Here is a 27,366-nt window from a genome sequence, read left to right on the forward strand (position 1 = left end):
TTTGGACACAAATCAAACTTTATTTGTCACATATGAAATGCTGACTTACAAGCCCTTAACCAACAATGCAGTTTTAAGAAGAAAAAAAAGAGAAATATAACAAATAATTTAGGAGCAACAATAAAATAACAGTAGGGAGGCTATATACAGGGGGTTCCGGTACAGAGTCAATGTGCGGGGGCACCGGTTAGTCGAGGTACATTAGAGTGTCTAGTTTGAGAAACAGACACCTCACAAGTCCTCAACTGGCAGCTTCATTAAATAGTACCCGCAAAACACCAGTCTCAACGTCAACAGTGAAGAGGCGACTCCGGGATGCTGGCCTTCTAGGCAGTTGCAAAGAAAAAGCCATATCTCAGACTGGCCAATAAAAATAAAAAATTAAAATAGGCAAAAGAACACTGGACAGAGGAACTCTGCCTAGAAGGCCAGCATCCCGGAGTCGCCTCTTCATTGTTGACGTTGAGACTGGTGTTTTGGATACATTTCCAAACTATGGTTAGTTTAGCCCTAATAACATGCCCCGAACTGCCTCTCGTATGGGTACAGTGCCTTGCAAAAGTATTCATCCCCCTTGGCATTTTTCCTATTTTGTTGCATTACAACCTGATGATGATGATGAATGTGATGATAATGATGGTCATATTAACACAACACCCAGCAGGAGTGCATTAGCCATACTGTGTGTGTTTTATTCTCGTGGTCCACGCCAGCCGTTGCTGCCTGGGCACTGTTAATGAAAGGTAGGTAATGGTGTGCTTTCTTTGACTTTCTCTCTCTTTCTTCTCTTTCTTTCTCTCTTCCTTCTCTCACATCTTTTCCATTCACTCTGCCTCAAATTCAAATTGCTTCTCTTTTCTCTTTTTCTCTAGCGCACTGCCACCCACCGCTCTCGCTTGCCTCTTTCTATTCCCTCTCTCTCTCTCTCTTTCTTCCCTTTCTCTCTTTCACTTCCCTCTCTCTCTTTCTTCCCCCTCTGTGTCGCTCTCTGTCTTTCTCTCACTCGCTCTCTCCCTGTCTGTCTATCTTTCTTTTCCTTCTCTCCCTTCCTCTTCTCTCCCTCTATCTCTCTGTTTTTTCTCCCCTTGCTCTCATTAGCTCTGTACATAATACAGAGGCTGCTCTTTCTTCTGAACACGGCAGGCGAGTTGGAGTTCTGCCAAAGGGAGCAAAGGGGGGCCTTATTAGTGTTAACTTACTGTAAGGCAACATTAAAAGGCAGCCCCGACTGATTTACCCACTTTTATAATCCTGTTTCTGTCTTAAATGTTGTTGAGAGGACATTTATGGCTTTCTTACATAAAGCGTCCAAAGCGTCTTTGAGGTCCAGACGTCTTGTTAGCGAGGCAGCTTTATTTTCTCTTTCATCTCGTTGCCTTCCCCGGATACTGCAAGGACGGCAGATAGTGTTGGAAGTTCATAAACATTACGGCAACTGTGGCTAAAGTCCCGAAGGGACATATTGAAATTCAACTAATTTCACCCTGCAAAAGAACATCTCTAAATAAACGAATTGATATCGACTGGACGACTAACCAACACTTAAAAATAAACAGTATAGGTTCGCTGTGGGACACTCCTTCACACACTACCGCAACCTGAAGGCCAGAATCTGTCAAATCGTTGAGGTTGCGTACAATAATGACAACCTCGCCTCAAACAGTCCCTTCACAATCCCTCCAACTCCCCCGTAGGCAACATGCCACAAGCCTGTTTCTTTTCACAGCAAATGTTGTAAAAACAGCTATGGACGACACATCTGCGTCAAATCCATCCCTTTACCTGTTGTCTATCACCGGGTGGTGGGGAGTAGAACCTGGCCAAACCTGTCCATTCTGCAGTCTGCGTATGACGGCCAGTCATGTTAATGGACGAGCTAAAGGTTGTTACTGATAGACCAGAAAGGTCAATGGTGTAGCTGTAGCCTGCTGTCGGTCCCATGGACTGTTGACAAACTGCACACCGGAGAGGAGAGAGGAGAGGCTTGGAGCATCCGTTGGAAGTGGACAGTGTGCTGCTGTGAAGATAGGAGGATACAGTAGGAGAACGTGGCCGTTTTTGAGGGTGTTCTGTGTAGGCTACTTACCAGTGTAGGCTGCTGGAGGGAGAAACCATTGGATGGTGTCATTGTAATGGATAGAAAGGAGCAGATTTTCCCATCCACCAGCCTCCACTGGTACTTATTGAGGCCCAAACTCTGAAAGACCTTAGCATTGCATAGATACTTTTTATTTAACCTTTATTTAACTAGGCAAGTCAGTTAGGAACAAATTCTTATTTACAATGACGGCCTACACCGGCCAAACCCGGACGTCACTGGGCCAATTGTGCGCCGCCCCTATGGGACTCCCAATTACGGCCGGTTGCGATACAGCCTGGATTCGAAACAGGATGTCTGTAGTGACACCTCTAGCACTGAGATACAGCGCCTTAGACCACTGCGCCACTCAGGAGCCCAAATAATAGCAACGTGTTGATAGATAAAAATATAGTTTCAAACAAAGATTTACCAAACTACAATACAAACGCTGAGTTTGTACCTGAAGCTTTAGAACTGTCTTTTTTTTATACAATATTCATACATTTTGCTCCAAATTTTTTAACATTTGTTTCGTGAACCTCCCAACCACACGTCCTTACATTTCACATTGTGTGGCCTGCATCAACTTGGAATGAAGAAACATTAAGTAGACTAGAGCCTACCTACTTGATAAACTTGTAATGGCACTAATGACTTGCATATTACATTGACGCACTCTCTTCCTACCTCTCTCTCTCTCTTTTCCCCTTCCTCTCCTTCCACAGATAAACCAGAGGTGAAGATTGTAGTGGAGTTTCCTGACGGGCTGCCAAGGGAAGGACAGAACATGGAGCTGTCATGCCAGGCCAAAGGCAAACCCCAGTAAGACGCACACACGTTTTACATATCGACACCTTCACACACCTCCACGGGCTTACTGATGTACGTGTATGAATATTTATGGCTAGTACGGAGTAGGTTGAATGTATTTTTCATATTTTTCCAAAGGGGAAACTGCTCCCCCTCCCCTCTTCCTGTTAGCTCACAGCCTCTGTTATTAGCATACTACACATGCTCCAGGTGTAGCACAGTGTGGTTGTGGGCTTGTAAATGCGTTGAAGACGGACGCATGCAGAGACGGAAACGCCCGCCCGTAGCTCAGGGAGCAAGCGGTGGCCGGTCGTAGTGGAAACGTGATGCTGGCTGCAGCGGTTCGTTGCGGAACACAAACGGTCATTACATGATGCTGTCAGACGTATGATCCCTGCGAAGACATTACATCATTACCCATCCTCTAGTCCCGAGGCACAATAATTGTGAAGGAGGAGACCTCTAACATTTCCACATTTCGACAGACACAGACTACACACACACACACCACACGCACACCTCCCTCCCTTTCCCCCTTCAAGTTTTGCACTCAGCAGGGAGAGACAAGGCGGCTTTCACCCGTATTCATTTAATAAAGATGAAAATACAATCAATACAGTGGGCCAGAGAATTGGAAGTCATTTTCATTAGAGCCCGTGAGAGTTCTCTGCACTCATTACTGCGGCCAGATAGTGGCGGGCTCTGGCCGTGTGTGTCCATTTGTATTCTAGCCGCCCATTCTCCCTCTCTCCATTCCCCCACAGTCTCTATCTCTCTTGTGTCATCCCCTCTTCCTCAGTAAACCACTTTTTCTAGGTCATTTCTCCTTACTCCGTATCGGGAGCGCGGCAGAAGCGGCCGACGCTGTGTGTGTATATTTAACCTCTGATTCCGGCTACCTAAGATTCTCGCCCTGACGAGGGATTCTGATTTGCTTTCTCGAGCCGCCCGCCGCCTTCGCCATCAAATGTTGTTTTTTCACCCAGCCACAAAGGCGGGAGATCAACTGTTATTGAGCTCAAACTGCTCTTTTGTTTCGTGGCTTAGTGCTTTTTTTCATATTTCTCTCCCTTACTCTCTCTTCCTCCCTGTTCTATCTCTCCCTCCCTCCCTCATTCTCCCCCCAAAAAGTTTTTTCAAAAGGAGGGAACAAGTTTAAACGGCAACACAAAAACAGAACAACAAGGGAGAGGCCTCGGCGCCCACTCAGGGGAAATAACGGTGCGCTAGCTAGCTAGCAAACCCGCCATTGAAGGTTGTGAGAGCAGAACAGAGCTAAGAGGTGCTTTGTTTTTTTTTTCCCTCTGTGCCGTCTGGTTCTTCTCACATAACTCATCGTCAAAGAAATGGGATCCAGATCCAGCACTTCATGTAAGCTTCCTGCCAAGGTAGCTAGGGAACAAATATGGCTGGGTAATGTAGTTAACCACGTCGAGAGGCCAGGAAGATTAAAGGCTACCCAACTAATAGCTCACACAGTTCAACACACACACACAGCTATGAACACACACACACACAAATATACTGAACAAAAATATAAATGCAACAATTTCAAGTTCGTATAAGGAAATCAGTTAATTTTAAATAAAGTCATTAAGCCCTGATCTATGGATTTCACATGACTGGACAGGGGCACAGCAATGGGTGGACCTGGGAGGGCATAGGCCCACCCACTTGGGAGCTAGGCCCAGCCAATCAGAATTCGTTTTTCCCACAAAAGGGCTTTATTACAGACAGAAATATTCATCCGTTTCATCAGCTGTCCAGTTGGCTGGTCTCAGACGATCCCTCAGGTGAAGAAGTCAGATATGGATGTCCTAGGCTGGCATGGTTACACGTGGTCTGCGGTTGTGAGGCCGGTTGGACGTACTGCCATATTATCTAAAACGACATTGGAGGCAGCTTATGGGAGAGACATTAACAATACATTCTCTGGCAACAGCTCTGGTGGACATTCCTGCAGTCAGCATGTCAATTGCACACTCCCTTGAAACTTGAGCCATCGGTGGCATTGTGTTGTGTGACAGAACTGCACGTTTTTGTGGCAGTTTATTGCCCCCAGCACAAGGTGCACCTGTGTAATGATCATGCTATTTAACCAGCTTCTTGATTATGCCACACTTGTCAGGTGGATGGATTATCTTGGCAAAGGATAAACGCTCACTAACAGGGATGTAAACAAATTTGTGCACATAATTTGAGAGAAATAAGCTTTTTGTGCATATGGAACATTTCTGGGATCTTTTTTTTCAACCCAATCTAACATGGGACAAATACTTGACATGTTGCGTTTATATTTTTGTTCAGTATAGTTTGGCAAGGTGAAAGAATCTCATTGGGTGTGTTGATGTTTATCCTAAAGGATGCACCCTATCAGATGTGCCATAAAAAAGGAAGTACAAAGGAACCAATTAAATAATCCCATGATTTTAAAATATTTTTTTGACATAATATGTATTCAACATCCAGGTCTAGGGGAAACAATGCGCGTGACCAGTGACATTAATGTCTCCTCTTTTTCCCATGTAGCCAATAGACTAGTCCCAAAAGTCCAAACGCGTATTATTTAATGAGTGACATTGCTGTCCTCTCTCTGTCTCTGTCTCTCTCTCTCTCTCTCTGTCTGTCTCTCTCTCTGTCTGTCTGTCTCTCTGTCTCTGTCTCTCTCCCTCTCTCTCTCTCTAGTCCCCAGCAGATCAACTGGGTGAAGGTGGACGACGATCTGCCCTCACACGCCCTCATCACCGGCCCGGACCTGTACATCGAGAACCTCAACAAGACCTACAACGGCACCTACCGCTGCTTCGCTGCCAACTCAGTGGGCGAGTCGTATGACGACTACATCCTCTATGTCTATGGTACATACCTCGTACCTCTCGATTCAGTGCTCTCTCTGTCTTTATCTCTCTCTCGCTCTCTCTCCCTCTCTTATGACTACATACAGCTTCTACGTGTGTATGGTACCTACCTCCCAGCACCCTCTCTCTCTATTCATCTCTCTCTCTCTATATATCCCCCCATCCTCTCTCTCTCTCTATCCCCCTCTCCTGACAGCGTTATCTGAACACGGTTCAATACCATTGATTCCAATGACATTCCTCCCTTGCAGGACATTCCCATCTAATCTGGTCATTTTCCATCCGGCAAATTGACTCGGCAGATATCGCTTACCAAATCGTACTAAGCTTGCAGGATAAATTATTTGGCTGCTATTTTGAGGGCATTAATGGACTGAAAAAAAGGACTTGTTGACTGACACAGGAACAAATCGCTGAATGGATGTTATTTACAATGGAAGAGCAGGAGGTGGTGTTAATGACGAACACGGTAAAACAACAGGGCTTGTGAAAGATTATGCGTCGACTTGTCTCCACCTTTTTATCGCACTTGTTAAACATGTATTGTATTTTGAAAAATTTGGTATACGACAATACCTGCATTTAATCTCAACAGTGGCCAACATTGAAAAATGCATGTGTGACATATTCAGGGCTTTTGTAGTAAACAGTTTTTATTTCAAGTATTAACCACACTGGTACTACACATTTTCACTATAATGCACTTTCCTGTCAGGGGAAATTACAATAGGAAATCCATTTAAGTTATTACCGTCCCAGTATGCTCAGTGGGGGCCTCAATATCCTCTAGGTTGGAGTGGTCTGGAAATGTGTAATACACTTTTCCCCCCTTCCATCATTTCCCATTGAAACCTCCCACGGAATTTCACTCCTGAACCCATCAAAGCTCACGTACAGTAAGTCAAGAAGCCTCAGCATCCCGCCCCGCCCCATCCCACCCTGTCTCCCCTTAGTTGACAGGCAGAACTGATATAACCCCGGCCCCCATCCCTCTAATACGTTTGTTTCCCTGACTATTGTGAAGCTAAGTGATGGAGAGCAACGGCAGGGCAGTTGACACTAACCTGGTTACCGGGAGAAAGAATGCATTCCCCGGTACCCATTTCTTCAAGCGGCCCGTCGGTAAAGGAAAATTGGTGGGGCCCTGCAGTCGGATGAGATTTAGCAACCAGTTTACAGAGGCGTCTCTAACCCAATAAAGAGGACCTCCTTCCTTTACTAGCTCTGGCTTTTATTGCGCCGTGCCCGGCGGCATGTCGCTCTAGTTCTCTCAGCTCTCTACACTTCCTCCCCGTCCTCCTGCGATGCTTCCGGGGGTTTCCTCCTCCTGCCCCTGGCGTCAACATCGGCGCTGAAGATTGATTGCTACTGTTGACGATACACTCCCCTAAACTGGTCTGGAGTATGTGCTTTTCTGTGTTTATCCCAACCACCAACACCCGACCTGAGTCAAGCTGTACGTCATATTGTTGTGTGGCCAGTACAGTATTAATTCCCCCTGTAAGGATACACACAGCCAGAGCTGAACAAATGTATCGGACCCTTTACAGTAACCTTTTTTGTCTTCAACCTATCTACACGCTGGCTTGGAAAATGAAGAACATAATGAAAAATATTGTCGCAAATAAAGAGACACCATTTCCTATTAAGGGAAAGGGGGATAACTAGTCAGTTGCACAACTGAATGCATTCAACTGAAATGTGTCTTCCGCATTTAATCAGAGAGTTGCGAGGGGCTGCCTTAATCGATGTCCACAGCTCATAGGGAACAGTTGTTGGCTGTTAACTGCCCTGCTCAAGTGCAGAACGGCAGATTTTTCCACCTTGCCGGCACGGGGATTCAAAACAGCAACCTTTTGCCGCACACCCTAACCTAGTATAAGGAAACATATTTGTATTCCCGGCCAGGCAACAACACGTGTTTTACAGTTGTTTACTCTCTAGAGGCAGCCAAGCAAGGTAAGGCAGCATCCCGGTCGCCACGCATCAGGTGTAACTCACGATCAGGAAGCCTAACTGGAGACAATCTACAGGACAGCAGCTGTAGGGAAACAACATGTGCAGTCCTGCCACAGCCAGAACCAATATCATCAGCCAGCCATTATAATGAAGCTATAAATTATCTAATCTTGACACCCTCCTCCAACCCCCATTCTTAACCAGGGTCTTGTGCTCTTTCATTAGATTCTGGGGGCCAATATTTCCTCCTGGTTAGGGGTCAGCTGGCGCTTCAATTTACAAGGCAGATAACCTGAGATCAATGGTAGACTATTAGATCATGTCAGAGATGGCTATTGGCTACTGTGACACGCCCATCTGCAGACATGCAAATGTATAGAAATATCAGCCTTCCATATGGAAGAGAGAGCTCCTCTTCATCTTTCTGGTTGAATAACAACCAATTGCATAATTAGTGCAGTGTACTGCTTCCCACGATGCAAGATGACATTGATTTAGTCCAGCAAAGGTGGCTAATTTGCAGAGGGATCCCAGTGTCAGTCTCCCCCTGCACGAAAATGAACACAATTAAGTAAACATACAAAAGGATGCCATTCAAAACAGATGAGTTGTCAGGACGAGGGACTTTCCCCCTTGTAACCTCCACACCTTCTTTATTAACGCGTAATTGTCCACCCGTTGATTGCGTGAGACAAGCATTCGTTGCAGGTGTGCCGTTGGCTTCCAATGACCGTTGTTAGCGTGGTGCCGTTGCCAGAGACTAGTTATTTTCCTCCCCTCTTCTTTTTTCCTCCACTCCTCCTAGTTAGGAGAAGAGAGGCCCCATCAATCTTGTTTGTCATATCGTGCAGCTGGCAGATTTGGGAGAGGTTCTTTGCGCGGCGAATACCGGGCACCGTCCCATTGCTGTGCAGGCCACAGAAGGGCCTCGGTAAGAGTCGCCTGCTATCTGCCAGGGTGAATAGGGGGGGCGGTCACTCCCCCGTGCTGTTCATAAGCTTTTAAATTGGAGTCAACTACCCCCTTGGCGCTCTTTTGGGAGTGGGAGAGTGTTATTAGTTAGTTAGTGTTTTAGTTAGTGTTATTGTGCTGTAGTGTAACGTATTTCACCCATCTCCACACTTCATAACTCTCTGGAATGATATTCTCTGTCTCTGTCAGGCAGTCCCAGTATTTTAATGCAGCCTCCGCTCCAAGCTCTCTGGGCATCTCCACACTTCTTCATAACTCTCTGGAATGATTGAGTAAGAAAAGGAGTGATTTCTGTCTGAACGAAAGCTGTACCTGGGTTTCGTCCTTGACATACCGTGTGGCTCTTTCGTTTACCACTTCAATCTGTTTTTGCCTTTGGACATTGGAAACCCAAGGCGATACACAATTAATGAGCTCAGGAAGAGAATGTTTGGTAGACATTTAGGAGATTTGACCGGATTTCTTTCCACTCTTCCTGCTTCTCTCCAATATGTAAAGCTGTGTGACTCCAGCAGGTGGCTAGTAGGGAAATCAACAGCCCAAAGTACACTATACTTTAAGTGCTCTATTAGCCAGATTGTTCTGTGTTTTCTTCATTGACTTTTACTCTGACCCTTATTGAGTGAGATTCTTATACTAACCCCACATGTGCCAGTTTGCCACTCCCACACCAATCCCTTGGTTAAAGGGGTGGCAGGTAGCCTAGTAGTTAGAGCGTTGGGCCGGTAACCGAAAGGTTGCTAGATTGAATCCCCGAGCTGACAAGGTAAAAATCTGTTGTTCTGCCCCTGACCAAGGCAGTTAACCCACTGTTCCTAGGCCGTCATTGTAAATAAGAATTTGTTCTTAACTGACTTGCCTAGTTAAATAAAGGATACATTTTAAAAAAGGATTAATTGAGACGTTGCCTGCTTGCCTCTCTCCTCCCTACATCTGTGTGTCTCGGCTGTATCACCTCAGCTAATTTCCAGAGGTCTGTTTGTACTCAGCTGTCTAAGGGGATAAAACCAAGAGACACTGGAAGTGAGAAACTCTCAATTTCTTGAGTTTCTTAGCATTTAGCTTGACTGTGGAATGATATTCTCTGTCTCTGTCAGGCAGTCCCACTATTTTAATGCAGCCTCCACTCCAAGCTCTCTGGGCCCGGGATGCTGATTCATAATCTGCCCTGGTAAACAATCCACAGTGACTTAACAGGAAAACTCACTCGCAGCTCCCCATATTTAAAACTCTGTAACCTTCCACTACATTTGATACAACATCATTGGAAAAGCGGGTAGCATGGAGTGCTTCATTTTATAAGGGACACCTTGGTGAACATTCACTCCAGTCGAGCTTGTTTGGAGGGTGGGAAGCAGGGAAAGTATAGATCTTATTATCGCTGCCAAGTTTTTAATGAGCTATTGACACCGATGATCCCAAACATCTGCTGGGCCTCAGTTTATTACGGGATAAAACCAATTAAGTAGCGTCACTTCTGAGCTCAAGTTTGTCAGATCCTGACACGTGTGAAACTCATCAGTGGCGCAAGCCCAGTTAGCCGGCTCCCGCCGCAAGATAGGCTTCCCTATTTGTTCGTTCAGCCATTGTTTTTTCAAACCTCTGTTTACAGGAATGGAATATATTCTTTGTTAGTAATTAAAAATGAATATTAGAGAGTGTGTTTGAATACAAATTCAGATCACCTCAAGGCCGGCTTGGTTTGCTTCTGAAACCGCTCCTGGCTGGATTCTCGAGACTTTGCACAACTCTCTAGCTTTCTCTCACATTGAATTACTCACTTCTTTACGCATGTATCTATTTTATAATGTGTTGGGTGAAGATGAATGTACTTTTTGGGGGGAATATCCAAACGATTAACTGGTCATTAACAAAATATAGGCTGAACAACCATGAAGGACTCTGGGAGCCAAACATAATATATTACAATAAAATATATTACAACTGTTCCTCTTTGTCGAATGTACCTAAATATACTGCAGTTTAAATATACTCCTTTACACTGACAAGGTGATCAACTATAATCAAGCACTTCACCAATCTATTTTCCATTTCTTAATGCCAAGCTGAATTCCTCCGTTAGTGTAGAAACTTATCATGCCACTACTCCCCAAGCCACCTTCTGTCTCACCTTTGGCAAAGGTAATCAACATGGGTGCACTGTTCCGAGAAACAGCGTGAAAGCAACTGCCCTGTCAAGGCATGCCTTGTTAATCACAGGGAGTTTGGGACAGGTAACAACTTAGCTCTGACAACCCATGATCCATAAAAGTACTTTATTGACATGTCAAACATACAAATCTCTTCAAGTACCTCTCCCTTGGAGAAATATGCCACCAAACTCGTCCACCCCTCCCTCCTTTATTCAATTTTTATTAGTATCCACATTAACCGACGCCAATGGCTACAGCTAGTCTTACTGGGGTCCGACACATAATGAAAAAGACATTACAGACAAAATACTTTACAATTTACATACATTTAAAAACATTAACATCTAGTGTGTGTGTGTTTGCATCTATCACATACGCATACATGTCAGTACATTTATTGATTTAACCTTTATTTAACTAGGCAAGTCAGTTATGAACAAAGTCTTATTTACAATGACGGCCTACCCCGGCCAAACCCTAACCCGGACGACGCTGGGCCAATTGTGCGCCGCCCTATGGGACTCCCAATCACGTTGCGATACAGCCTGGAATCGAACCAGGGTCTGTAGTGACACCTCTTGCACTGAGATACAGTGCCTTGTTGTTACACAACAAGTAGGTAAGAGGGAATGTGCTACAGATATACCAACGGTAGCCTAAGTGGGCTGTAGTAGAGGGAAGGTGACCCTTGGATCACAAGATGGCCGCCACCTTTGAGTGTTGTTGACGTGAAGGAACATTTGGAAAGATCGATTGATGCCCACTGTGATTTGATGGATCTTAGTAAAATGAAAGAATGGGTGTTTCAATCAGGAAAACTAGAATGGAAATGGCACCAGCAAATCTATTGGTTATGGTTAGGTTAGTGTCAGGATTAGAGTTATGTGTTTGCACGAGAGTAAATGAAAGTGTTGCAAGATATAGGATCTTAATTTGAGACAATTTTCAGCAACAGGAAATGTGAATTATTATGTGGATTTTAATGAATGGACATTTTTGTAGGGATTGATATATTTTTCGTTTGGGGAAAATCAAGTCTGGAAATTACAGACCTCAAATACACTAGACGTTTTACATTTCCTGCATTGCAGGGAATTTCTCCTGCAACAGAGTGATACAATTAAGATCCTACATCTGTAGTTCAATAGCCTTGGTTGCATCCCAAAAGGCACCATATTTCCATATAGTGCACTACTTTTGACCAGAGCCCTATGGGAAAATTCTGAAAGTTGACGTGAAGTCATTGCCAAAGCTATCCGAAATCATTCAAAACCTATGAAAACAGTCCACCAGCATATGCTAATTTCAGACACACAAGTTACAGCTAATATTACAAACTGTCAGTCAGAACAACCAAAAGCAATAAAAACGGAGGAGAAAGTGACCCCTCCATTTCAGCAGATACAAACACTATTTCTCAATTTCTTTACTTTCAAGCTGCATTTTCCTGCAGGGATGGGTAGTATTCATTGAATTTAATTGACATGCATTTGGAATGAGGTATTTCAAATATTTTTGTGTATCCTGTCAGTGATATTTGAAAGGCTTGGTAAACACGGCATGTTTGAAGACTACGTTTTTGCCGTCACCGTCTCTCTGATGTGTCCCTGCCAGCCTCCCAGTCCTCCCAAGTCCTCCACGTCTGTTGGAAAGTGTCTCTGGGCCCTCCTGCCGTGATGTTCTGATAGAACTCAGACAACAAGGAAAGCAGAGAGGGAGTGAGGAAGGGAAGCTGTCGGCCAATTTCCACCCACCTCCACAGATGTTAACACAGTGGTATCTGTCTGGCTGGACGAGGACAGACAGGCAAACAGTTGTGCGGCCGCGGGCGCACGTCACCATTCACGCCTGTTAGCACAACAGAAAATACTCTCTAACTCTATTTCACTCCATCTCTCTCCTTCTCTCCATCCCCCTCTCTCTCTTTCTCACTCTTTATTTCCCCTCGTTTCATTAACCTGTTTGGTTGTGTCTCTCATCCTCGGGAAAAAAATGCTGCAATCACTCGCTCTCTGCACTCCTTTAACACTTCCCCCTGTTTTTCGCTACACTCTCAGGCAACTGAGCAGCATGACAAGTGACGAGGCTCTCTCCTCACCACAAGCCTCAGCCCCAAGTTCTTATCAATGCAGCACCACCAGTCCGACTGAGAGAATGTCACTTTTGATTTCCCCCTACAGTTATTGGTGGGGGGTCGAGTCGACTAATGAAGTAAATGGAAAATGCAACTGGGGGGTAGTCCTTGAGTTGAAAGTCTGTGTGCTGAACGTCCCTCCCTCCATCGGACCTCACATTGCGCCACTTTGTATGTTTGTTGATGTTTTGAGACTTGGACAGTGCATTTTCATCACTTATCATGTCCATCATGTTTTTTTTAATTATTGAGTTTTGGTTTTATACAGTGCATTTGGCAAGTATTCACACCGCTTCACTTATTCCACATTTTGTTACGTTACAGCCTTATTCTAAAATTGATTAAATCGTTTTTTCCCCTCATCAATCTATAAACAATACCCCATAATGACAAAGCAAAAACAAATTTGGAGAAGTTTGTGTAAAAAAAATAAATGTGTTTTTAATAATATGAAATATCATATTTACATAAGTATTCAGACCCTTTACTCAGTACTTTGTTGAAGCACCTCTGGCAGTGATTACAGCCTCGAGTCTTCTTGAGTATGACACTACAAGCTTAGCACACCTGTATTTGGGGAGTTTCTCCCATTCTTCTCTGCAGATCCTCTCAAGCTTTGTCACGTTGGATGGGGATGGTCACTGCACAGCTATTTTCAGGTCTCTCCAGAGATGTTCGATCGGTCCGGGTTTTGGCTGGGCTACTCAAGGACATTCAGAGACTTGTCCTGAAACCACTTCTGTGTTGTCTTGGCTGTGTGCTTACGGTCGTTGTCCTGTTGGAAGTTGAACCTTCACCCCAGTCCTGAGCGCTCTGGAGCAGGTTTTCATCAAGGATCTCTCTGTACTTTGCTCCGTTCATCTTTCCATCGATCCTGACTAGTCTCCAGGTCCCTGCCGCTGAAAAATATCCCCACAGGATGAGGTTGCCGCCACCATGCTGCACCGTAGGAATTAAGTTAAATCTTGGTTTCATCAGACCAGAGAATCTTGTTTCTCATGGTCTGAGAGTCCTTTAGGTGCCTTTTGGCAAACTCCAAGAAGGCTGTCAAGTGCCTTTTACTGAGGAGTGGCTTCTGTCTGGCCACTCTACCATAAAGGCCCGATTGGTTGAGTGCTGCGGAGATGGTTGTCCTTCTGGAAGGTTCTCCCATCTCCATAGAGGAACTCTGGAGCTCTGTCAGAGTAACCATCGGGTTCATGGTCACTTCCCTGACAAAGGCCCTTTTCTCCCAATTGCTCAGTTTGGCCGGGCGGCCAGCTCTAGGAAGAGACTTGGTGGTTCCAAACTTCTTCCATTTAAGAATGATGGAGGCCGCTGTGTTCTTGGGGACCTTCAATGCTGCAGAAACGTTTTGGTGCCCTTCCCCAGATCTGTGCCTCGACACAATCCTGTCTCAGAGTTCTACAGACAATTCCTTCGACCTCATAGCTTGGTTTTTGCTCTGACACGCACTGTCAACTGTGGGACCTTATATAGGCAGGTGTGTGACTTTCCAAATCATGTACCACAGGTGGACTCCAATCGGAAACAGGATACACCTGAGCTCAATTTCGAGTCTCATAGCAAAGGGTCTGAATACTTATGTAGGTATTTCTGTTTGTTTTTATAAATTTGATAGAATTGATAAAAACCTGTTTCCGCTTTGTCATTTTGGGGTATTGTGTGTAGATTGACAAAAAAAAATATTTAATCAATTTTAGAATGAGGCTGTAACATAACAAAATGTGGAAAAGGGAAGGAGTCTGAATACTTTACGAAAGTACTGCAGTTTTTTTCTGTTTTAACTTGTGATGGGCTTGTTATTATTATCATGCCAACAGTATCCGTAGGAGAGATTAATTGACACATTTGGACACCCTAACCTGAACCACCCGGAAATAATCCCTTAATTTAGCTTAAAAATAATGATATAGCTTGGTTTATGACAGGCTTAAAGGCAAACAAATGCACTGCCACTGGTATGAATTAATAATTTCCCCATCACAATTGTTTCATATTATTGCAGACCTGGGTTCAAATACTATTTGAAATAATTTCAAATATTTTATCTGTGCTCGATTAAGCTGGCTGGCTTCATGGACCAATACAATAGTCTCAGAAATGCAAACCCTGCCCATCTGGACATCTAGATGGGGTAAAGCAAACACTACAAGTATTTGAAAGGTTTCAAATAGTATTTGGACCCAGTTCTGTTTCATTGTGTCTTTTGTTTTCATGGTTTACTCATTAGTTTCCTTGTCTGTCATGTATTTGTTTTCTTCATCCAGATGCCCCAACCACTACCCCTATACCCACTACAGCTACTACCACCACTCCCACCACCACAACCATCTCCCTCCCTGAAGCCACTGCAGGTACAGTATCACCTCCCACCACCTCCCTGTGTGTTTTGTGGTTGTGCGTGCGTTTTGTGTGCATATGCGATACCCTCATACCCACCAAACCCGACCCTCACCACAAACACCACCACTTCCACCATCCACACTGTGTGAGTGCATGCGTATTTATGTGTTCTCATTCTACAGTTACCATTACCCACTGTAATGTGTGACCTGACACCCCCTAGTGCATGCCTGTGTGTGTGTTTGTGAGCAAACAAGAAAGAGAGTGTGAGGAAAAGAGATAAATATTTGCCGTCAGCCAGTCCTGATAAGATTCTGAGGAACGATAATAATAACAGAGTCGCACTGGAGGGGCCAGGCCTAGGCTCCCTCCTCCCACTGCAGCGCGGGGCTGTCAATGGCACTCATCATCCGCCCGCTCGCGCCCATCACATTTCTCTCACTAAAATGTTCAGCCGCTCTCTCTCTATCCTTTTCTTCTTCTCCCCCTCTCTCCCCCTTTTCTCGCCCTCCCTCTGTATTCTCCCCCTCTCCCTCCATCTATTCCTGGGCGATTCCACACCCCAAAAAAATATTCTAGGTGTCTCAGATTGTTCTGGCAATTTTCACATAGAAAGTTAATTAGAGGGAAGGATGTTTGACATGCTTTTTACATTTGTATCACAATTCTTTTTATTTTTAAAGATGAAAGCGGACATTTTAGGCCCTATTTAGACCTATATATGCCTCCTGTAAGACCCTGTGATCTGTGAACCGTACATGATACAGACAACATCTTATGTGTGCGCTCAAATATGGAGTATATCTAGATTCAGAAAAACAAATGTTCACATTCATTTATTCAACATAAAAATATGAATATCTAAAAAGTACCCTTTTTCTTATTTTTTTTCAAATGCAACCTTTATTTAACTAGGCAAGTCAGTTAAGAACAAATTCTTATTTACAATGACAGGCTACCGGAACGACTGATTTTTACATTGTCAACTCCGGGATTCGATCCAGCAACCTTTACTAGTTACTGGCCCAATGCTCTAACCACTAGGCTACTTGTTTGGAACAATATACTCTTCAAACATGTCAAATTTCCAGAGTGGACTCTGGTACTTTTAATGATATGACCCATTTTATACATAGAAATTGACATAATAGGTCATTAACCAATCCCAACCCTCCTTTAGGATTGCACTTTCATAAAATCAGCAGCAGAGGGAGTTCCGTTTGAATCCGTTTTCCCATTTACTGTGTTGGTGTTGCTCATAAAATAGATTATAATTTAAAATTAGCAGAGAGCCCACTCTGGAAATTGTATGTACTTGTACAGTATATTGTTCCAAACAATATGTCTTAAAATGAAAAGGGTGCTTTTGAGATAATATTTTTTATAAATGAATGTGAAAAATTATATTTCAGAATCTAGACATACTCCATATGTTAAAGCACACTATTAGGAGTATAATGACACCAAGATGTTGTCTGTATCATGTCCACTTCACGGATCGTAAGATCTTACAGGAGGCATGTATAGGTCTAAAAGTACCTAACATGGCCAAGCTCATCATTATGTTAAAAAAATGTGATACAAATGTAAAAAGCATGACAAATATCATTCCTCCCAGTGAAGTTTATATGTGAACATTGACAGAACAATCTGAGATACCAAAAATATTTTCGGCCTGTCCTGGCCTTGAATCACCCCTCTCTTTCTCTCTCTCCCTCTCCTGTTGCTCCCACAAGCTTATCACGATCTGGGCTGTATCCCGCCCTGTCTGAGCCAGGGATTACATATCTCCTTTGTGTTTCCTGCGGGTTGACAATGCCGGCATATTTTCATACGCTCAAACAAAAGAGCGGAGACGGGGACAGGCAGACGACTCCCTTCTCTTCCCATCCAGCTATTCACATTCATGTCCTGTAGACAAATAGACTCGTCTTTCCCCAAATGAGGTGCATATCACTCTTAGGCAGCATTCACACAGGCAGCCCAATTCTTATCTTTTTTCCATGAATTGATGTTTTGATCAATCACATCAGATCTTTTCACATCAGCACTTTTTCAGAGCTAATCTATTTGCTCAAAAGACCAATTAGTGAGGAAAAAAAATCTGAATTGGGCTGCCTGTGTAATCGCAGCCTTAGTGACTGGAAAAGTTCATGTCCCTTGCCACTCCTCAAAATACATTCGCAATCAACTTAGTCGCAAAAGCGATATATGCGAAAAGTTAACCGTCCCTGGCGTCGTCATCAGAATACATTCATGATGTGAATGTCGGCACATCGTTCATGTAATCCCTCGTTGGATCCTATTTCCTGTTATACAGAATGCAGGTACAGTGATACATTTAGCTCTGATCTCTCCCCTGCCTTTCTTGTATTATCGTGTACCTGTTGCAATGAACAGGCAATATATTTCCTTTTTCTGTTACAACTCCTGTAATCTTGGCTCACCTCTCCTCAAAACCAGTTACTGCAGATTCAATGTCTGTCCTTACTATTGCTTTGGCTTACTTTAATGCCCCCCAAACTTGAATTGGTTTCTGTCTAGGAGAAACACTGACAAGGTACCAATGAGTCCTCTAGATCTGAGGCCGTATGTACCGAGCATCTCAGAGTAAGAGTGATATTCTAAGATCAGTTTTGCCTTTTAGATCAGAATGAATGAATACGACTACATGGACAATAGGCCCTGGTATTTGTAGGCTGTGAGTCAACCAGTTGATCTATAATTGATGTTGAAACAATCCGTTAAATTAGTTTTGGACATGGTTGTGGCCTGTCACTATGATCAACTGTGTTTCCTTTCTCTGTCCAAAAGCGTATATGTGACCCACCATCTGGATTCGGTCCTACGTAGCAAAATTTTAAATTGTGTTTTTTACATTGGATAAAAGTAGAGACTCAGAGCTAGAAAATTGTATATCATACACTGCAGTTAAGGAACAATGGGAATGAAATTCTGCTTTGAAAGTTGACAAACCCCACTTTTGATTAACCCCACTTTTGAGAAAATGGCCCTTGAATATTTTGATACACCAACTGGAGAGCTCTTCTTTGTTCAGCATCGTTCACACCCTCTTAAGTCTTAGCCCCACCCATCTCTTCGAGGATACATGTGAGGCCATGTGCTAAACAGAGTGAGTGGTGTAGTAAACAACCAACGATTTCAAGTAGTAGCCTACAATAAGGAAAAACTCCAGGTAAAAATACACTTTATCTAGTCCTTGGCCTATATCCTAATCTGACTTTGGTGCAGGTCATGTTGTTCTTCACATTACTGTCTCTGGTAAACACACACTATATCAAATACAATCTAAGTTTATTTGTCACATGCACAGGATACAGAAGGTGTAAGCGGTACAGTGCATATGTGCATAGTAGCAATATCAAAAACAGAAAGTGTCCAGATAATTATTAGATGACGCTTACCCAGACACACTTGTCTAATGGATGGTTTGTGTGAAATAAATGCTATAACCACCATCTAGCTAAGTGGATGGGTCAATATTGTTTAGACATGTACACATGAAATACACTAAATGGCCGTAATCACCCCCAGACAAACCTGGCTGACTTGGTAGGTTGTGTAATCATCTGGCAAAGTGGAGTCTTTTGTTTGGACATGTAGCTAGCTAGCTAGCTAAACAATGAACCAGCATAATCTCAACTCGTACTACTACCAATACAAACTGATTGTCATAACTGCTAAAGCTAACCAACTAGGTTCAATGTTAACTAGCTAGCTAACATTAGGCTATAACTAGCAATGCAAATGGTTTTCTGATTCGAATAATATTACTACACAGATCATACACGTAACGTTAGATAGCAAGCCAGCAAACTAACGTTCGCTAGCTAGCGAACAGTATGCTTTAACTTGCAATGAAAACGACGGCAGACTGGAACCATTTAACTTTTGTTTGGCCAGCATTGTGTCAAGTCACTCCGGTTCACACTGACCGTGGCGTGTGCAGATTTTTTTCTCAAAATGATCTGTCGATGGCACCTGCTAAATTCAGGGTATCAATGTTGTTGAGAAAAGTAGCACAACTTTTCTAGTTCTTGATGGCTAACGTTAAACCTTTCAAAAAAGCCACGGTAGAAAGGATTATCAACACATACTGATCAGGTCACTTTATAGACAGAAGCATGCTACATGGCAGACCAATCCAAACTCATCTCCCAGCATGTCCAGCCCATCCATTATCTCAGCCAATCCTGGCCATTGGGAAGGTTCCCCCCTTTATCCATAGCTAAACCAACTAGGCTCATAATTGTATTCGTATTTACAGATGGAATACATGTTTGTTATTAAGGTACATGTAAGTTCACATGTTCCAGGGGGCATTTCTGACAGAGAAAAAACACATTTTGATCGAACTTTTAAGAAGTTCAAATGCCTCTCTGAAGTAGTGATGTGCGACATACGCCTAGCTTCCTGAATAGGGTCACTGTAACGCTCGTCGTGGATGGAAAAGGGTGAGGACCAAAGCGCAGCGTGGTAAGTGTTCATCATTATATTTATTAAACATAGAACACTAAACAAAATAACAAAGGAGAACGAAACGCAACAGTTCTGTAAGGTGACATCCACTACACAGAAAATAATCACCCACAACACACAATGACAAACAGGCTACCTAAATATGGCTCCCAATCAGAGACAACGACTGACACCTGCCTCTGATTGAGAACCATACTAGGCCAAACACATAGAAATAGAACAAAACATAGAAAAAACAACATAGAATGCCCACCCCAACTCACGCCCTGACCAAACTAAAATAAAGACATAACAAAGTAACTAAGCTCAGAACGTGACAGTCACGTGAGCATGACAACACAACACGATGATGCCACAAATCATCATTATTCAACTACATTTAAAGTCAATTATCAGGTCAATACGACATCTTGGTTGCCATACTATTGTGGACTAAGTGCTCTATTCAATCCGTATTGTGGAAATTCAGTGTTACAGCAATGTTTCGGCGTTAGTGGAGACTGCATTCATGGTAAACGCTGCAGATGACGGCTCAATAGGAAATGACATTTACATTTCTATCACTCAATCTGTAACACTTCAGCAATACAGATTGAATAGAGCCCTAACTATAACCATTCGATTGTATTAGGTTTTCAACTTAGTGCCACATAAAGCCATTTGCGACGGCTAGTAAATTAACTTGCAATTGCAATTCTCTCTTTGTTCATAACAACTCTCATTGTCAGAAACTATTTGCTGAAGGCCATTTTCAGCATTGCAATTCCAAATCTTTGAAATGTGCATAAACAAAACAACACTTAAGGATGGCGTTTGAGCTGAGCAGCCCTGAGCTAGAAATGCTATGAAAGTTTCTGACAGACCATTCTCAGCACAATTGGAACAAATCTACTGAAGCCAGGAAATCTTAGGCATTGTGCTCGATTATGCTATCTGATTGGATTAAATGAAAAACCAAAGACCTAATGACATTGCTGATTGGATACACCTTCTACTCACATCAAACAAGTGAGTGTGTCTTAGTAGGCTGTTACCTGCTTTGGCAGACTCATGTAATCTAGTATCGCAATTAGATAAGATAAGATGTACTATATTGTCCATTAACTTGCATAGAAGAGAAATGTGTATTTCTGCTCACAACCCAACCCCCCAAGACACGGACACACACCGAAGGGCTTGACGCATTGGGTCAGGTGCAGTGCAGCGCCCCTGGAGCAATTATAGACGTTAATGCACTAAACACTTATTGAGAATCAAGTTTATTTCCGCAGGAGTACAGTGACATCACACACATTTCAAGAAGCAAAGTGTGATACTTTGCTTCTTGAATGTCCAATATCTTGAAAACTTGACTGCTGACATGCAAAACATTTTGGGACTGTATCAACAGTGGACTAATAAAAATAGCAAAATATAGTTTTGAGAGGATTTTTCCTTTAACTCTCTGGGGCGTTCCATTATTACTGTGTATTTAGATGTGAGGGAACAGTCTGTTATGGTCATAATCCGCTTTGCCCGCTGATTTCATTTCTCCACTGGCGCAGGTGCATATACAGTTGAAGTCGGAAGTTTACATACACTTAGGTTGGAGTCATTAAAACTCGTTTTTCAACCACTCCACAAATTTCTTGTTAACAAAGTATAGTTTTGGCAAGTTGGTTAGGACATCTACTGTGTGCATAACACAAGTAATTTTTCCAGCAATTGTTCACAGACAGATTATTTCACTTGTAATTTACTGTATCACAATTCCAGTGGGTCAGAAGTTTACATACACTAAGATGACTGTGCCTTTAAACAGCTTGGAAAATTCCAGAAAATGACATCATAGGCTAATTTACATAATTTGAGTCAATTGGAGGTGTACATGTGGATGTATTTCAAGGCCTACCTTCAAACTCAGTGCATGGGGAAATCAAAAGAAATCAGCCAAGACCTCAGAAAAATAATTGTAGACCTCCACAAGTCTGGTTCATCCTTGGGAGCAATTTCCAATTGCCTGAAGGTACCACGTTCATCTGTACAAACAATAGTACACAAGTATAAACACCATGGGCCCACGCAGCCGTCATACCGCTCAGGAAGGTGACGCGTTCTGTCTCCTAGAGATGAACGTACTTTGGTGCGAAAAGTGCAAATCAATCCCAGAACAACAGCAAAGGACTTTGTGAAGATGCTGGAGGAAACAGGTACAAAAGTATCTATATCCTCAGTAAAACGAGTCCTATATGGACATAACCTGATAGGCCACTCAGCAAAGAAGAAGCCACTGGTCCAAAACCGCCATAAAATATCCAGACTACTGTTTGCAACTGCACATGGGGACAAAGATCATACCTTTTGGAGAAATATCCTCTGGTCTGATGGAAAAAAAATAGAACTGTTTGGCCATAATGACCATCGTTATGTTTGGAGGAAAAAGGGGGAGGCTTGCAAGCCGAAGAACACCATCCCAACCGTGAAGCACGGGGGTGGCAGCATCATGTATTGGGGGTGCTTTGCTGCAGGAGGGACTGGTGCACATCACAAAATAGATGGCATCATGAGGCAGGAAAATTATGTGGGTATATTGAAGCAACATCTCAAGACATCAGTCAGGAAATTAAAGCTTGGTCACAAATGGATCTTCCAATTGGACAATGACCCCAAGCATACTTCCAAAGTTATGGCAAAATGGCTTAAGGACAACAAAGTCAAGTTATTGGAGTGGCCATCACAAAGCCCTGACCTCAATCCTATAGAACATTTGTGGGCAGAACTGAAAAAGCGTGTGCGAGCAAGGAGGCCAACAAACCTGACTCAGTTACACCAGCTCTGTCAGGAGGAATGGGCCAAAATTCACCCAGCTTATTGTGGGAAGCTTGTGGAAGGCTACCCGAAACGTTTGACCCAAGTTAAACAATTTAAAGGCAATGCTACCAAATACTAATTGAGTGCATGCAAACTTCCGACCCACTGGGAATGTGATGAAAGAAATAAAATCTGAAATAAATCATTCTCGCTACTATTATTCTGACATTTCACATTCTTAAAGAAAATGGTGATCCTAACTGACCTAAGACAGGGAATTTTTACTTGGATTAAATGTCAGGAATTGTGAAAACTGAGTTTAAATGTATTTTTCTAAGGTGTATGTAAACTTCCGACTTTAACTGTATATCATAGGCAGTAGCGGCAAACAATCTAGCAGAGGGTACGCGGGGTAGAGGCCACTTAGTTTATCAAAAATATATTTTATTTCTGTCTATAGGGGGACTGGAATGGTGGTATACTGCAACTGTATTGAAATCTATTAAAGCCCCAATGCCAGAATAAAGTACTCGGTGGCTTCAGGAGGTGGCATTTAGAGATGACTAAATTGCCATTTACACTGCAAAATAAATATATTATGAGTGCTCATTACACTCTTAGGAAAAAAAAGGTGCTATCTAGATCCTAAAATTGTTATTTGGCTGTTATCCTATGGGGACAGCCGAAGAACCCTTATTCTAAGAGTGTACCATCCGTACTGGGGACAGATGTCATTCATTTCTATTTGTTGTGCCTCTTATTTTGCTCTATAAAAACAGCTCCGAAATGTATGTTTATCGATATTTTGCCATCCTTTTTTTTGCTTTGTTTTTGTGCAAATTTTATCAAAGGCCAAATCTTGCTCCCATTTTCTCTGTATGTCTCCATTTATACCGGCATCCCTCCCTCTCATTCTTCCTACCAATTATGTATTTCTGCTTCCCTTATTCTTTCCCTCCCTCTTTGTACTGTTTCCCTCCATTTCTCCAGATCCCTTATTCTTTCCCTCCATCTTTTTCTCTATCTCTCTGTCAGAGAGGCAAAGAAATAGATTTTCCTCTTGACATGCAGTGTTTGTGCTGGCCCTTCCTCAGGGCAGGCCGTTGTCCTTTTGGTTGTCAGGGGCAACAGTAGTTATTGTCATCTCTAATGCGGACCCACTCCTGCAGAGCGGAAGAAGGTTGAATCTATCTGTTTGGTGAAGTCCACAGATACCAAGACACAGAGTCATCTCTAGCACACTCACTACGTCTATCTTCCCCTCTCTCTCTCCCTGGATCCCTCTCTTACTCTCTTTTTCTCCCTCCCTCTCTCTCCTTCCCTTCATTTCTCTACCTCTCACCCTCCCTCCCTTTCTCTCTCTTAGATTGAATACAGTATATGACTAATGATGTACCAGAATGAGACGTCACAGAATTATGCCCCAACCCAGAAACGGAAATAGACGCTCGTAAAGCAGCGTTTGAGAGACGTACAACAGAAAAAGCCATTAATAAAATGTACCCGCGCTAATAAAAACAATTGTGTATCAGGAGCACTAGCCGCCAACGCCTGTTAATTGATGAAAATACATAAACAGAGATGGCAACCAATTCATTTTACCCCTACCCCCAAATATACTTTTTTTCGTCAAGGCTTAAATTGCAAAACACCATCTGGTAAACTGATTTTGGAATTGAACAAATGAGGCCCTCGCCTGCACAAGCTCTTGCGAGATAGAGTAGTCAATTTCTCTGCCTGTCTTGATTCCTTCCAGCGGCATAAAGCAGGGACAGAGAGGGATGGCTCACCGGCAGAGGATAGGCTAATTCACTAAAGGTCAATTGTATTCCCACGGGGGAAAACAACAACTGCAGTCGTGTGATACACCGCTCAGAGAGAGCATCCCGCGGAATTTATTAGGCTTAGCATCATGCAAACACAGAAATGCGGCAAATACGTCTTCTTTATGTAGAGGTATATTGTTATTGGAGTCCATGATTGCGCTCCATGATGGCTCCAAGAAGATGGGACTCATAAAGTAGGCTGGGAAAGGTAATCAGCTAGCTAGCCCTGAATCACCTACGACAGCGAATCTTGTGTGTGTGTGTGTGTGTGTGTGTGTGTGTGTGTGTGTGTGTGTGTGTGTGTGTGTGTGTGTGTGTGTGTGTGTGTGTGTGTGTGTGTGTGTGTGTGTGTGTGTGTGTGTGTGTGTGTGTTTGTGTGTGTGTGTATTTCTGTTGTGTTTACACCTTGATTTTGAAAGGAGATTATCGGTCATAACAGAGCACTGCAAGTCAAGTTTATTTATATACAAACTATTGGTACGTTGATGATAAATATAATCTGTGGCCTAAGCAATGTAATTCTGTAGTGATTACTGTACCTGCCACCCACTAACAGAATATATCATAGTATCCTCATTTAGATTATGTAAAAAATAGCTAGGTGGGTAAACGCTGATTGCTGTTCACAGTGAGTAAAATAACACTCCCTATACTTTTATAAACAGATTTCCGCAAAGGGTAGGTAAACACTGGAGCAAAATAAAATAGGTGCATAAACAGCATTTACCCTCAACTACACCACTGATTCTGACTCGTGGGGCCGGTTTCCCATGCAGATCTAGGGCTCGATTCAATCTGTATCGCCAAAGTTTTGCGCTATAGCGCAATTTAAATTTAAAGGCAATTTTCCCGCGTTCACAGGGACTGCATTCATGGTAAACGCTGCATATGTCGGCTCAATAGGAAATTACCTTTACATTTCAAGCGCGCTGTTGCATGATCTAACTGTGACATTGTACTTCTACAGTACAACCACTGTGGTTCCAGTGGGGATTATCTTCTCTGTACTGTCAACCAGAACAGACTTTGCAGAGATGGTGCAGTGGCATTATCAGTAAAACTTTAACAGGTGTCCTCATGACAAGATGACTACTGAAGCTACAGTATGTCACATTTTGCCACTAGGGGCTTGTGGGGAACCATAGCAATTAGCTGGGAAGCTCCGTGCCCATTGTCACGTCTGCTGATGTCAATAAGGACGCGAGTGTCTCAGGTGACCTGCGACACGAGGCGAGAGAGAAAGAGAAAAGGAAGGAGGGCCGCACCGGGGGCTGGCGATAGCTCATCAGTAAACATATTGACCAGCCGGCGCAGCTGCCACAGCCAAGTAATGGGGTTAGCAGACATCCAGGGGCCACCGATGATTGAGGGTTGCAGAGACAGGTGCTTTATTGTACTGCTTGATTTGAATGAGCAGCGGTATATTACTGCTGTATAGCGGCACATCCCTAGCGGAGCCCCTTGAGCAGCCCCTCCAGCTGTCTTAGGAGGACTGCTTAGAGCCCGTCCCTCCCGAAGACATTTTACTAGGCCTCAAATAGAGGCTGTGATGTTGTATTATGTCTTAAAATGTAGATTGAGAAAGAAGGTAAAAACCCTTACTTGACTGTGCAGATGTTTGATTCCCCCTCTGCTCTTCATGTCTACTCGTTTCAGGACTGTTCTTGAACCACTGCGTTTTTCTCTTCCCTCCTTCCTGAGGACATGCAGTGTACTCCTCTTTGATAACTCCTGCTTTCAGTTGTACCAGTGGTGATCTGGCCTACAAGCAGCCCGATAGAGGAAGCGCAAAGAAGCGGTAGTTAAAAAGCGAGCAGTGAAATGGCCCCTCTTCCCTTTTACAAGGTTGGAATCTATTTTAAAGAGCAAGCCGAGGTGCTCAAGCGATTATGCTAAAGAACTGTCATCCTAGCTGGAACCCTGTGGCATTACTTAACAGGACTACAGTGCTTTTCTTCTGGAGGACCATAGGAAAAGCAGGCCCTCCGAGGCCTGGCTCTCCCCGCTGAGAGGGACATGATCTAGGCTCGCTGTTTGAGATCTCTCCCTGTTCCCTGGTCCTTAGGCAATATGAGGGAGGTGAAGCGTTAACTCTCATGTCCCTGGTGGTTTTATGTGTAGAAGTGTTGAGATGCCTGCACACCCTGGTAGAGGTTTCCACGGATCTTCCCGAACCCAAACTTTTCCCTTGGGTCCGGGTCGGGTTCTGTTTGATAGTCGTTGGGTCTCGGACCTACGTAATTACAGCTGATAGACCCGAGTGGACACGAATGGACCCGACTACTGCATAGCCTTTAGCAGGGCTCTCCAACCCTGTTCCTGGGGAGCTACCTTCCTGTAGGTTTTTGCTCCAACCCCAATCTAGCGCACCTGATTCTAATAATTAGCTTTTGATAACCTGAATCAGGTTAGTTACAACTGGGATTGGAGTGAAAACCTACAGGATGTTAGCACTCCAGGAATAGGGTTGGAGAGCCCTGGCATAATTATTTTACATTAATAAGGGGAATTAATGGACTTATAGAAGGTCTACATGAGAGGTAGTGAGAAGAGAGGTGTAGAAAGTGAGGGAACACCTCCCTCCACTCATCCTCTCATGTCTACAGTAGATAAGGGGAAACATGGGAAGTCTGTTTACATACAGCTCTGGAAATGCATCTAGCCCCAACTTAACTGTGACTGAGATGGAGGTGTCTAACCACTTTCAGAATAAAATATGTTTGATACCTATGTTGTCTGGAATTGAAACATTGCATTATGCAAGGTGTTCACGTGATTTCCGATGCGCTAGCTAGTATCTGTGTTCGTTGACAGGTTTCTCAACAACAATCTAGCTTTGGTTGGGTACAGGCCGACTTTGATAAAACAGTGAGAAACCATGTTACCTGACAGGCTGCTTTGATTGGCAAGCAGACATCTCCCTGCGTTTCTAAAATCA

General features: G+C 43.4%; 1 protein-coding gene across 2 annotated transcripts in view; it reads left to right on the plus strand.

Moving 5' to 3' along the window:
* Window positions 1-27,366, plus strand: part of cadm1a (cell adhesion molecule 1a) — a 449,456-nt gene that overhangs the window by 394,933 nt on the left and 27,157 nt on the right. For both annotated transcript variants that reach the window (XM_038976850.1, XM_038976842.1), the window contains exons 6-8: window positions 2,806-2,902; window positions 5,576-5,748; window positions 15,237-15,323. In XM_038976850.1, coding sequence (XP_038832778.1) covers window positions 2,806-2,902; window positions 5,576-5,748; window positions 15,237-15,323 — 357 coding nt within the window. The remainder of the gene's footprint in view (window positions 1-2,805; window positions 2,903-5,575; window positions 5,749-15,236; window positions 15,324-27,366) is intronic.

The sequence above is a fragment of the Salvelinus namaycush genome, chromosome 3, assembly GCF_016432855.1.
Source record: "Salvelinus namaycush isolate Seneca chromosome 3, SaNama_1.0, whole genome shotgun sequence".
In the NCBI taxonomy this organism is placed as follows: Eukaryota; Metazoa; Chordata; class Actinopteri; order Salmoniformes; family Salmonidae; genus Salvelinus; species Salvelinus namaycush.